This window comes from Dipodomys merriami, unplaced genomic scaffold (genome assembly GCF_024711535.1).
Source record: "Dipodomys merriami isolate MVZ:Mamm:240054 unplaced genomic scaffold, mDipMer1.0.p SCAF_15, whole genome shotgun sequence".
Classification (NCBI taxonomy): Eukaryota; Metazoa; Chordata; class Mammalia; order Rodentia; family Heteromyidae; genus Dipodomys; species Dipodomys merriami.
In genome coordinates this window covers 8,136,181-8,148,239 of record NW_027202826.1, presented here as the reverse complement: position 1 = coordinate 8,148,239, position 12,059 = coordinate 8,136,181, and the positions used below count along the sequence as shown (strand labels likewise).

Sequence of the window (12,059 nt, the reverse complement as noted above, 5' to 3'; positions counted from 1 at the left end):
ACCACAGTGCGTTAACTAGCACCCCAGAGGGGTGAAGGATTCTGGGCACAGCTTATCTACAAAGCTGGAGAGAAGAACATAAAGTTATAAAATAGGACAAAAGTAATATTTTTAAAATGACTGAGAACAGACACTTGTGGTCAATAACCTCACAAGGGCTTTGTGACTAGCTTTGAGATGCTTTACCTAAGCTGTTTATCATAAAAAGGGTGGAGATGAAATACTAAATATTTATTGTCTACAAATATTAAAAATCCAGTCTCTCAGCCCTTCTGAGGATCAGAACAGCCTCATCCCCAAACATCAGCCCTGATGTGAGGTAATAAGTATGCGGCAGCCAGACCTGAATGTTGATTCATTACAGATAACTACCAATCACTGGCACAGGACGTAAGGCCGGGCACAGTCCCTCCGCTGAACAAGAGCACACCCTGGTCAGAGCAGGTTTCAGAATGGAGATGGCAGGGTTGGGGGAAATGACACCCACAGTGTGAACAACTTCAGCGTCTACAGAAAAACAAGCCTCAGGGCGCTATACGGCACTGGATGAGGAGGGCCAGGGGTCAAACTCTGCCTGTGTCCCTGAGCTGTCCTGCAGCCGGGGTCAATTCCTCTATGTCCTTTGTGTCCAGCATCCCAATGTTTACAAATGAAGATCAGTGGATGAAATACCTTTCACAAAGGATCAGAAACAAGGTCTGGTGATCCACAGTAACTGATACGAAGGCTTTTGGTCCTAAGAAATTCCAGAAGGGTAACCTTCTAACTAGAGCTTCTCTGCAGTCACATCACCAGCCACAGGAGGAGCCAATCTCTGAGCAGAATGTCAAAGGCCGCTCTGGGCTCACAGCCAGGCAACACGGGGTCCTCTGCTCCCTCAAACCCAGCTCTTCTTAGGCTTGACCCACCTAAGCCCTGAAGTCTCTGGGAGGCCCCTCGGTGTTCACTGTGGCTTGGTACTGGCCACGAACCCCTTCTATCCAGCAGCCCCAACCCCTTCCTTGCGAAGGCTGGAGGTCTGCTGGAGAGGCTGGCCCACAAAACCCACCACGTTCTCTAAATGAAGGCCGGCCCAAGGCTACGCACCAACAAGTTGCCAATAAGCTTGTTATAAAATGAACTTCCTGCCAGCCATGGAAATTCTTACACTGGGCAGTTCACTGCTTCGAGTGCAGTCTCCTCGCCCCTTCTCTCCTCTATTTACACAGCTTCCCTGCCTTGATTTATTGAAAAAGCAACATGTGTTTGGTTTTGTGAGCAAAAGAATGGATGTGTGTGCCAAAACAACTTTTAAAAAGATGGGTTCTGCCTTTTCTTTTGAAATAATCATTACCACGTTATAGTAAAAACATGAAGACTCCAACTGCTAGTGAAGGAACGGCCCTGGTCCAAGGTGGCTGGCAGGAGGGGGATGGGAGCGTGGGGCGCTGGGGTGCAGCTCCGTGGTAGAGGGGTGGCCCAGCACGTGGGCAGCCCTGGGTTCCACCCCCAGCCCAGAAATGTGGGGTCAGGGACAGGGAAAGGGGGAGCATGGACAGGGTTGAAGAAGGCTCTAGAACCTGTGTAAGAGAAAAAGGAGGGGACCGAGGCAGGAAGAGAGGGGAGGGACAGAGAGCCGGGGCCTGCTTGCTACCTGACAACTACGTTCGTGCCACATTTTCCAGAAACTATTCAAAACTGTTTTACACGATTATCATTCATAGCTTATTGTAGTACCTGAATCACAAACCCTGTTCGGGGGGATACTCGGGTATCTCCCAATGAAATCCATCACCCTGCTGAAAAGCAGTCCTTGGGCAGCGACTGTCACGAGCCCTCTACGTGCTGGATATAAAGAAAGCAAAGGATGCGCACAGCACGCACAGGGCCGCGAGGAGAACACAGCTGGGATTCTGACATGGGGGCCTCTGTGCAGGCTGGCCCCGATTCACCGCCCGGAGAGATGCTGAGGCTCAGCCTCCTGACGGGGGGTACAGCTAGGAGTACAAGCAGGCAGCGTCCGCCCAGCCTTATCTACTACCTTTCAATAACTACCCATGGGCTCGTGATGTCAGACTGAGGTCTTGGCATAGCTCAAGGACCTGGATTCAGTTCCAAGCAACAAATAAATAGCAAATCAACATCAAGTCTGGGTAGGCACCAAGCTCAAGAGCACAACATGGATCTGAGCAATTGCTGGGACGGAAGCCTTGGGAGTAGTTTTTATGTGCTACTGTTATCACCGTGGTTGTTGGTAGTACTGGGGTTTGAACTAAGGGCTCATGCTTGGTAGGTGTATACCCTCTTGAGCCACACCTCCAGCCCTTTGTACTTTATTTTTCAAATAGGGTCCCATGCTTTATCCTGGGATCAACTTGTATCCTCCTATCTCTGTGTTCCCAGTAGCTGAGATTACATGTATGTGCCACCACGCCCAGCTTTGGGGAAATCTTTTTTTTTTTTTTTTGCCGGTCGTGGCGCCTGAACTCTGAGCCTGGGCACTGTCCCTCAGCTCTTCAACTCGAGGCTAGCACTCTTCTATCACTTGAGCCACAGTGCCACTTCCAGCTTTTTCTGCTTATGTGGTGCTGAGGAATCGAACACAGGGCCTAATGCTTGCAAGGCAAGCACTCTACCACTGAGCCACCTTCCCAGCCCTTGGGGAAATCTTTACATTCACAATTCACGGAGTCTCGGAGGGTGCTCCGGACATGCTGGGGTTCTGAGTGAGATGCACCTCAGGACGCTGACATCTGTTACTAGAAAGAACTCTTCAGGGACACTCCCTTGCGGAGAGTGGCAGAAAAGGAGCCTGTGCCTTTTCATCTGAAATCTGTAGAGGAAGCAGGGAGCAATGTGTGGAATTTCTTACAAAGAGATTTTCTTCTGTGGCAGGGAAACTAAAAGAATTACTTGTCAAAGACCTGGCTCCATCCATTATAACTGAAGCAAACCTGTTTAGCGCAAACTGCTTTATGGAGGGGGGGGAATGACTTTGGGACATCTGAGATACCTTGACCTATGAGGTAATGCTCCCCAAGGAGGCTCGCCAGCAATTCTTCACTGGCAACCAAGTCACCCAGCACCTTCCTGCGTGTACAGGTAAAACCGCACCAGATTGATTGACTGCAATGAATAATGCCCACACGTCATAAACATCAGCAGGAGCCCAAGAAATCCAATTTCTGCTGCATTGTTTCCCACCTGCCAGAGGCCACCGCTGAATTTACACACTGTCTCCATCAGAGTCACGGCTGCCAGAGGCTTTCCTCTGCCAGTTTGCTTTCCAGTGGCTGAGGTTCTGGCGTTTCTGAGGGACTCAGGTCATCCTAGGGAATGCACACGCGCACAGACCCGACTCCCCAGGGCATGAGATAAGGCAAGTGTTAGATCCGGGACACAGAGTCAACACTGGGGTTGGAAAGCAGGCAGCACACACAAGGCCTCCTTCTGCAAGCCCTGGGCAGCGTCTTAACAACCCCACAGCAACTCCGGATACAAAGGAGCTTCATCAGCATTTACCAAGAGCCGTCTGTAGTCAGTACTGTGCAGGTGGTATGCAGGGGTGGAGAACAAAGGCCAGGAGTGTGCACACAAGAAAAACTCAGCCTCGAAATGCAAATGAGACAAAGGAGGAATCTGTGAAGAGAAAGAGCTCACACGAATTCCAGGGGGAAAAAATGAGGCTTCCAAAAGTAAGCCTCTTAAAAATGTTGTAATAATTAACGTACGAAATCTAATGTTTATTTAATAACTGTCAATATCACAAAACTGTTCAAAGAATGTAATATCTAACTCTAACATTAAAAAAATTCATGATCTAACTTGGAGTGAGGGCAAGATTAGATATGTAGACAGATATATACATACCACATAAATATCAAATATTATTAAAAGGCAAACATGAATCCTCAAAGGCAATGTTTTGTTAATGCCCAATCATAAGTACCAGCAAAGAAAGGAATTATTTAGGAAGTCGGGAAGACTTACTAAAGGGAAGACTAAATTAGACCCTTAACACAGGCCAGACTGTCCAGACTGTCCTCAATAAACTGCTAGTGGAATTTCTGAAGCAGGCCACTGAGAGACAGGCAACATCCCACCCGAGAACAGCATTTGTTTATTGTGCATGCGCGCGCACACGCACGCACACACGCACACACACACACACACACACACACACACACACACACACACACACACACACACACGATCAAAATACTGATCTTGTGAAGCCTAGAGTAGAATAGAGGTGGGGTGGGGGGAGGAGACACAGGTATAGGGGTGCAGTTATATTAATTTTTTTAATTGAGTTTGCACTTGGGGTCTTACTGCTTGAGCCACATGTCCAGACCTTTCTGTTATTTTTTCAGACAGGTTCTCTCTGTTCTTAGGTTATTTTTTTCAGACAGGTTCTCTCCTTTTGCCTGAGCTGACCTTGAACAATAATCCTCCCCAGTAGTGAGAATTACAGGTGCCAGAGGTACAAGGCTAGCTTCTACTGCTCTAGAGCACAGTAGGCCAACTGGACAAATGGCCAAGGACTGGCTGTATATTTTAGAACAGGCAGTGAAGACTATTTGGGCTGTTCCCCCAAGGGAAATGATCAGCGTCTGAGGTGATGCATATGCTAATAGGGCTGATTTGATCATCACACACTGAATAATAGGCATTATACCTCATATACATACACCGATTGCGTGTCCATTAACAAACCAGGGAGAAAGACCAGTTACCCCAAGTGCACTCCTCAAGAGGCACTGCTGTGATCCAATCAGGTTGGAAAGCGCGGTCAGAGCTCGCTCAGTCATGGCCAGGAGCTTGTCAGAAAGGCAAGCTTTCAGACTACTTCCTACTTCCTGGAGCAGGACTCAAGAGTAGAGGCTTGTTTGGTTCTGAAATTGAACCCAGAGCTTCAAGCATGCTAAGTGCAAGCTGTACCCCCAGCCCACAATTGTGCGTTTTCACAAATTCCTGAGGTGATTATGACAGATAGCCAGGTCTGAGGAGAACTCATCTGTACAATGAAGACAAACCTGGTCCACTGGATGCTCACAAGTAAATGCTTTCAAACAGACTCTAGAAGCACTCTAATACTTAAGAGAAAGAGAGATACATTTCAGCTACTGCATAAGGGGCAGGGGGGGGGGAAATCAAGTTCTTAAAATAGGAGCAAGTTTCCATTGTAACAAAAATCTTTCTACTCCCCCTCCGCCCCCCTCCCCCCACGACCCGGTTTGGGCTCTCAAGGTTGGAGTGCTTTTCATGACATTTTTAAATGTGTATGAATAGGAAACTGGGGAATTCACATCTCATTTGATTTATGACCAAAAATATCAAGTGCTTCTTGTTTCGGGGCCGGACGTGTTGGGAATTGAACACTGGGCAGCCCATGGCTCATAATGTCACTTCTCAGCCGAGACACCGTGGAAGAAAGATGACTAACTGAACCGTCTCCACTGACTGTGATATGCACTTTCGGAAAGAGATAATTAGGGATCTGGGCTTTGCTGAAACCACACACACACACACACACACACACACACACACACCACCTCAAGTGCACACACACACACACACACACACACACACACACACACACACACACACACACACACACACACACACACACACACACACACACACACACACACACACACACACACACACACACACACACACACACACACACCACCTCAAGTGCAGCCAGGATTACAGACTGGGCTGGGAACCTAGGTATGTAAGTTCTTGTAGCTTGTAGTACCAAAGTTAGAAAGACTTTCTACAGCCAATATATAGTAGGGTTTGAAAGCACCTGTGAATAATAAATTTCATCCTCCATAGACAATCTTCAGCATGCAAATTAAATATAAACTCGCAAATCTGGGAAGGACACAAGCTCCTTTGGAGAATGGGTTTTACTTGGGTTTTTAAGCTGGCTTTTCAGTGGCATCAGGTCACCCCAAAATTTTCAGCAGGCCAAATCTCTCCCAGCCTCTCTTAATACTTAATAAGTTCATAATGATTTCATATGACTCCAGCTGTAACTATAAAAAGCTAAGTAATGCGAGGACCACTTTCCAGTCCATTTAAAGTCCCCAGAATGCCTGGCTAGACTCAGATGACATCATGATAATAATCTATTTTCAGCAAGTTTGGTTTAAAAAACTTTTAATGCTTTGTAGGTGGATTAAAAAAGTCATCTAATTATTTGTCTTCAAATGCTTGTTTGCAAGCATTGGACCCAGGCTGCAGGACTCCACAGCACAAGGAAAACCCTCAGTTACTCGAACCATCACAACGAATTTTATCGGTCCTAATAGTCCTGCGCTGATATGCACAGGCCTGAGAGCTAACCAGACAGCTGAGATTCCACCTGACCTCATTCATCATGTCTCTGTTATGCAAGGTGCCATGGAGGGAAATGAAGAAGAACTAGCATAGAGCCGTCTGGACTTCACAGAACTCACGTGGGCTGCAAGGACGGCAGCAAGTCTCTCATACACATGGGTATGGCCTAGTGAAAGCAGTGACCAGCTGAAAAGGAGGGGAGGAGGGAAGGCACGGGAAGGGGGGTGAAGGTGTTCCGGTGGATGCATCCCAATGAAACCCTCCCGTGACACACGCATGCTCATTAAAGACAGAAAGGAAACCAAAAACAGAATCACATGACAAAAATATCCTCCAATAGGTTCTCCACCAGCGTGTGGATTCTTCTCTCTCACCATGTTCACCGAACAGTGAGAAAGACATCTGAGTAAGCCAGCAACAAGCTTCCACGGGGCAAGTGCCCTGAGTCCACCAACTGGACTCGGTCAGCTTCGAAGGAGCATCCTTTCTACGCTAGGAACGTGCACAGCATTCTCCAGAGAGGTCTTGTGGTCCAGCTCCACTCCTGTCAGCCCCACTGTTTATCCAAGGCTGACCTCAGAGGCCTGGGAAGGTCAGCATGGCGGCCACAGTCCCCACCCCCTTCCTTCAGCACCAAACCCAACATGTCCACTTACGCCCAGTCCCCAGAGCTCCCTCCATCCGCCAGCAGGTGGTTTCTCTCTGGTCCAGGAAGTCCCTGGGCAGCTGCAGTCGTGGGTGAGGGGGAGGAAAGTGAGTCTTGGCTGCTGGTGGGGGTGTCTTCTCTGGGAGGATTGGTGCTGTCACCTAAGGGGGAAAAGAGCATGGAAGGTCAAACCCCCAAAATAAATAATAGTAGTAGTAGTAGTAGTAGTAGTAATAATAGTAATAATAGATACATACTAATAGCTATATTACTTCATTCATCAATCAAATGATAGCCAAAATTGTATTTATAATTCAGCCCATGAGGATCTGGGTATTCTGTCCTTGAAGTTTTGTCTCTTTGCATTTGTTTTTAAACCAAAGATGCTTAAAATTAATGACAGGGGTCATGGGGAAAAACAAAGGAGGGGGCAACAATGCTCGATTGGAAATGTATTCATTACCTTCCTCATGTAACTGTAACCCCTCTATACAGTATCTTTACAGTAAAATATATTAAGAAATTAATCACAGATGCTTGGATTACGGGGTTTGGAATGTCCCCCCAGGCCCACGTGTGAAAGGCTCAGTCTGCAGCCCCCAGAGCTACTGAGAAGTGGTGGGAACTTTGCTTAGAGGTGGCACCTAGCGGGAGGCTTTTTGGTCATTGCAGCTGTGTCCAGTGACAGAGGGGAGTTAGTGTGAGCCCGCCCTTCCTTTTCCTCTCTACCAGCCAATAATCCAACACTTCCTGTGTCCTACCACATGCTTCCTGCCATGACAGGCCACTTCCCTACAGGCTCCTTTGCTTTGGGGCCTACAGGTAGTGAACTGAGTAAACACTGAGGTGAAGTAAACCTTCCTTCTCTATTAGTTTCTTTTATCTCAGGTATTTGTTACAGTAACAGAAAGCTAACTAGCACAAAGACAGCAGCCAATGAAGAGTCAAGAAAAGTCATCAAAATCAGAATCAATGGAAGACAAAAGCCTAATGGCAGACACAATGACTACCTTCTCTAAAAGGAGCCCAGACATGAGCCAGCATCAACATTAAGGACAGCCCAGAGCGGCACACAGACCCCCAGGGTCCCATCCTTCATCCCCTAGTCACCTGCTGCTTCTATAAGCCTTTCTAGGAAAGAAATGCATGTGGGGAGAGTCCGGGGGAGACCCCTGGATGACCCAGTGAGGGGCATAGTGCAGGGACATGATACCTGGATGGTCCTGGTGTGAGAGCAGACTGCTGAGCTCTCTGGGTGGGGACGTTGCACAGAGGGCGGGACAGCTGGCAGGTCTCATGGGTTTGGGCATCTTTGGAAAGTTTTGCTCTGCCCCTGCCGTTGCTTTTTCCACAGACCTTCATCATAAACATATTTAATAGTAGCTGGAGAAATGCAGTGCCAATAGAAGGGCCAAATTTGAGGCAAATGAACCAAAACCCACCGAAAGACCACAGTGGCTCTGATTCCTTTTAACTAATTTTGCTAGTGGGACAGAGTCCACTTTGGCACAGAGATTGTTTCTTTCCTTTGCTTGGAGAGCTCCACTCCATCCAATTATTTCCTGTTAGGGAGTCCAAAGGGCTGGAGGCTCTAGCCTTCCCAGGCCCTTTCTGTGTACCCTAGCCAGCACCAACAACCACTCCATTCCAACTTAAGAGGGTCTTAAAATGTGTAAACTGCAACACTGACCTTCATGATACCTGTCCATTCAGGGCCAGAACAGCAGTGTTACAGCCCCTCAAAAGTGAGTGGGCACAGCCAGGCACCAGTGGCAACCCCTGTACTTCTAGCTACTCAAGCTGAGAATCATGGTTCCAGATCAGCCTGGGTAAGAAGAAAGTTCAGTGGACTCCAGTGCCAAAATTGTCGGCAAAATGTAGGTAGAGCAACAGGTGGAGGTAGGACTCAAGTGGTAGATTGGCAAGTGAAGATGAGTATCACCAATCAAACAAGACAAAACAAATCAGTACTGGGATCCAAGGGCCCCCTACTTCTGGTGGGGGGAGGGGCGTTCAAACTCCCTGACTGTAGGCAGGGCATTACCCAAAAAAGCAGCAACAGAGAACCAGGGACAGGCTCATTCCTATCAAGAGAGAAGGCTGCCAATGAGAAGCAATCAAGGACCTAGACTAAGGGTCTAATGTTACTTAAAAAGATGCCCGAGACATCTGTACTGCCAGCCAGGGCAGATCATTTGATTCTCTTCTCATCGTTTTTTTTTTTTTCTCCCCAAAGCAGTCTGACATGGCACCAATTATTATTCAACAAATGGAATCACATTCTATCAAGAGAATTCTCTCCTCCTTTCTGCCAAACAGTGGCAATCTGAACCCTGAACATTACATTGGCAGAAGGGGTTAGGTTTACAGACAGATCAAATGAAGAGGCATCTTGGGTTCCTTTCCCAGGGCACGAAATTCCTCTCTCCTTCACCATTCAGGAATGATGCTATCTACTGGCCAGAACTGCTGAAATCATAAGAGAAGAAATATTGCAAACACCATCTGAAACTTCAGTTCACTAAGAATCAAAGTGTCACTTTTTAATTCATATAACCACAATAATAATAGTAATAATAAAGAAAAAGGAATCGGACTACCTAGTGAAGTACAGGAGCTGTCTTGAAGGGTGGGCTCTCTTGACTGCTTTTCTAAGTTATGAAAGTGTAGGAGTCATCTCCAGTTTCCCTCGCCCCTCACCTGTATTCACTGAGTTCTAATGACTCGAGTGTGACTCCCTTGTGGTACTAGGAACTGAACCCTGGCCCTCAGGCATAGCGAAGCGCTTTCCCACTGAGCTACCACTTGAAGTTGATTTATTTATGAATCTAAGTATTTGAACAAGCGTCATATTTTCATAAGAGACTAAAACAGAAAGTTACAACAAAGGGGTGATCACAAGATGTTGAAAATTTGACCATCTTTATTCACTGAGGGGATGGTGATGGCCATCATTTTAGTATTTTTATGAACTTCTACACTAGCAAAACGTCTGCATTCTGATGATGTCTAATGATTGTCTCATTCATCTCTGGGGTTAGAGAATATTCTTTTGGCATTGCTGAAGGGAACAGAGCCTTAAATTTCCTCTTTCTTTCCTCTGTGTCTATCAAATGTATCTCCTCACCATTCAGTAGTCAGAGATTGCTTTCCTGAGTCCCTCCCTGTCCCTGGCTTTGTGCAGGCCAGGAATCCATGTCCCCCTCGCAGCACCACTATTCCATGTTCCTCAATTTTGTTTTGGCAGTACTGGGCTTTGAACTCAGGGCCTTGTACTAGTCAGGCAGGTATTCTACTACGTGAGACCTGCCTCCAGCCCCTCTTATGTTTTAGTAGAAATAAGGAAGAAAAGGAGACAAGATGGAATAGAAGGGGGAGGGGAAACACAAAGAAAGCTGATGTATTCGCTGAATTAATTCAGGCAAACCCCAGGCACCCATTTGGCTGGCAGGAAGGCAGCTGCAGGCTTGCCGCTGCAGATTCCATGTCGGCAGGATCATCTCAGATACTTCTAATTAGCCAATAGTTCATCACTAGGATCAGAGAAATATTTGCTGGGCACAAAGTAGTTGCACTTAAACCAACACGGTCACAGTCTCCTGATGAAGCTCCGTTACGATGAAAATGAAATTTTAAGTGGAAGCCCACCCTTCTGCCCTCACAGGCCCAGCAGTATCAGGAAGATAAAATAACATTAATGTGGGGGGAGGGGAGGGTGGGTATGGGTGGGTGAGCATTAAAATGCTGTTCCACATCTCTGTGTAATAGAAAGAAAACAACAACAACTCAGGTCAGGAGAAGTATAAAGCAAAGGTTATTGGTTCCAAGATTAACCAGAAGCAACAGAACCAGACTGAAGTTGGGACCTTGTGGGTACTCAGAACCTGGATACAACTGGGCTGAAGGCAGGAGAGCAAGAATCCAGCTCTCCATGTGGGAGTGGGGGCTGGGAACAGCTGCAACACTAAATGAAGGCCGGAACTCCACAACCACCTTCCCTCACCTGCCTAGGACTTGACAGGTCTAGGCCTCTGATCCCCAGGATGAGAGTTAGGGCAGCAAGTAAGACCTAGATCTGAACAAAGCACTTAGGGAAACTGGTATAAATGAGCTAGAGAAGGAGAAAGAATGGAGGGAGAGAGAGGAAGGGGACACACACACACACACACACACACACACACACACACACACACACACACACACACACACACACACACTCTCTCTCTCTCTCTTTCTCTCTCATCCTCCCACACAATGGACAAAACAGAACTTCTATGACCGAAAAGAAAACTAAGATAGTAAACTTAACAAGTAAGAAATCCCAGAGATTTTAAGATGTGTAATATAGAAATGGCACTGCCCAGCCAGGAGCCCATGGCTTATTCCAGTAACCTTAGCTACTAAGGAGGCTAAAATCTGAGGATTGTGCTCAAAGCCAGCCCTGTCAGCAAAGACTATGAGGGTCTTTTCTCCAATGAATCAGCAAAAAGCCAAAGTGGAGGTATGGCTCAAGTAGTAGAGGTGGAGTGCTAGCCTTAAGCAAAAAAAACAACTGAAAGTACAAGACCTTGAGTTCAAGCCCTATCTTCCAAAAGAAGACTTAAACTGAGAAGAAATGTCTAAACAAGTAATGATCCATTTCTCAACATTAAAAACATTTCAGAAGGGCTCAGAGTATCAAGTAGTAGAATGAAGAAAATTCTGTACATCGACATTACTATGAAATTTAAGAAAATCAAATACAAAGAAAACACCCAAAATGCATGTAGATATAAAAGGCAGATCGCATCTTAAAAATACAAAGAACCAGACTGACAGACTTCACAACAGCAACAGTAAGTATGGAACAGAAATTAAAGTAATTCTGTAAAGTACTGAAGAAGAATTTTGAGCACAGATCTATATATTCAAACTGTCAAACTGCCATTCAAACATGAGGGCATAATAAAAATATCAGACATAGAAAAAAAATCACCAAAGGTCTGCCATCCAAAGAACTATACTAGAAACACTCTCAGAGAAAATTCCTCAAGAAGTGAACCAAAAAGAAAGTAATACAGATATATGACTGACCTGATCATGT

General features: G+C 46.4%; 1 protein-coding gene across 2 annotated transcripts in view; it reads right to left on the bottom strand.

Annotated features, from left to right (window-relative positions):
• Positions 1-12,059, bottom strand: part of Arhgap10 (Rho GTPase activating protein 10) — a 213,656-nt gene that overhangs the window by 15,964 nt on the left and 185,633 nt on the right. For both annotated transcript variants that reach the window (XM_070022178.1, XM_070022177.1), the window contains exon 20: positions 6,987-7,137. In XM_070022178.1, the coding sequence (XP_069878279.1) occupies positions 6,987-7,137 (151 nt within the window). The remainder of the gene's footprint in view (positions 1-6,986; positions 7,138-12,059) is intronic.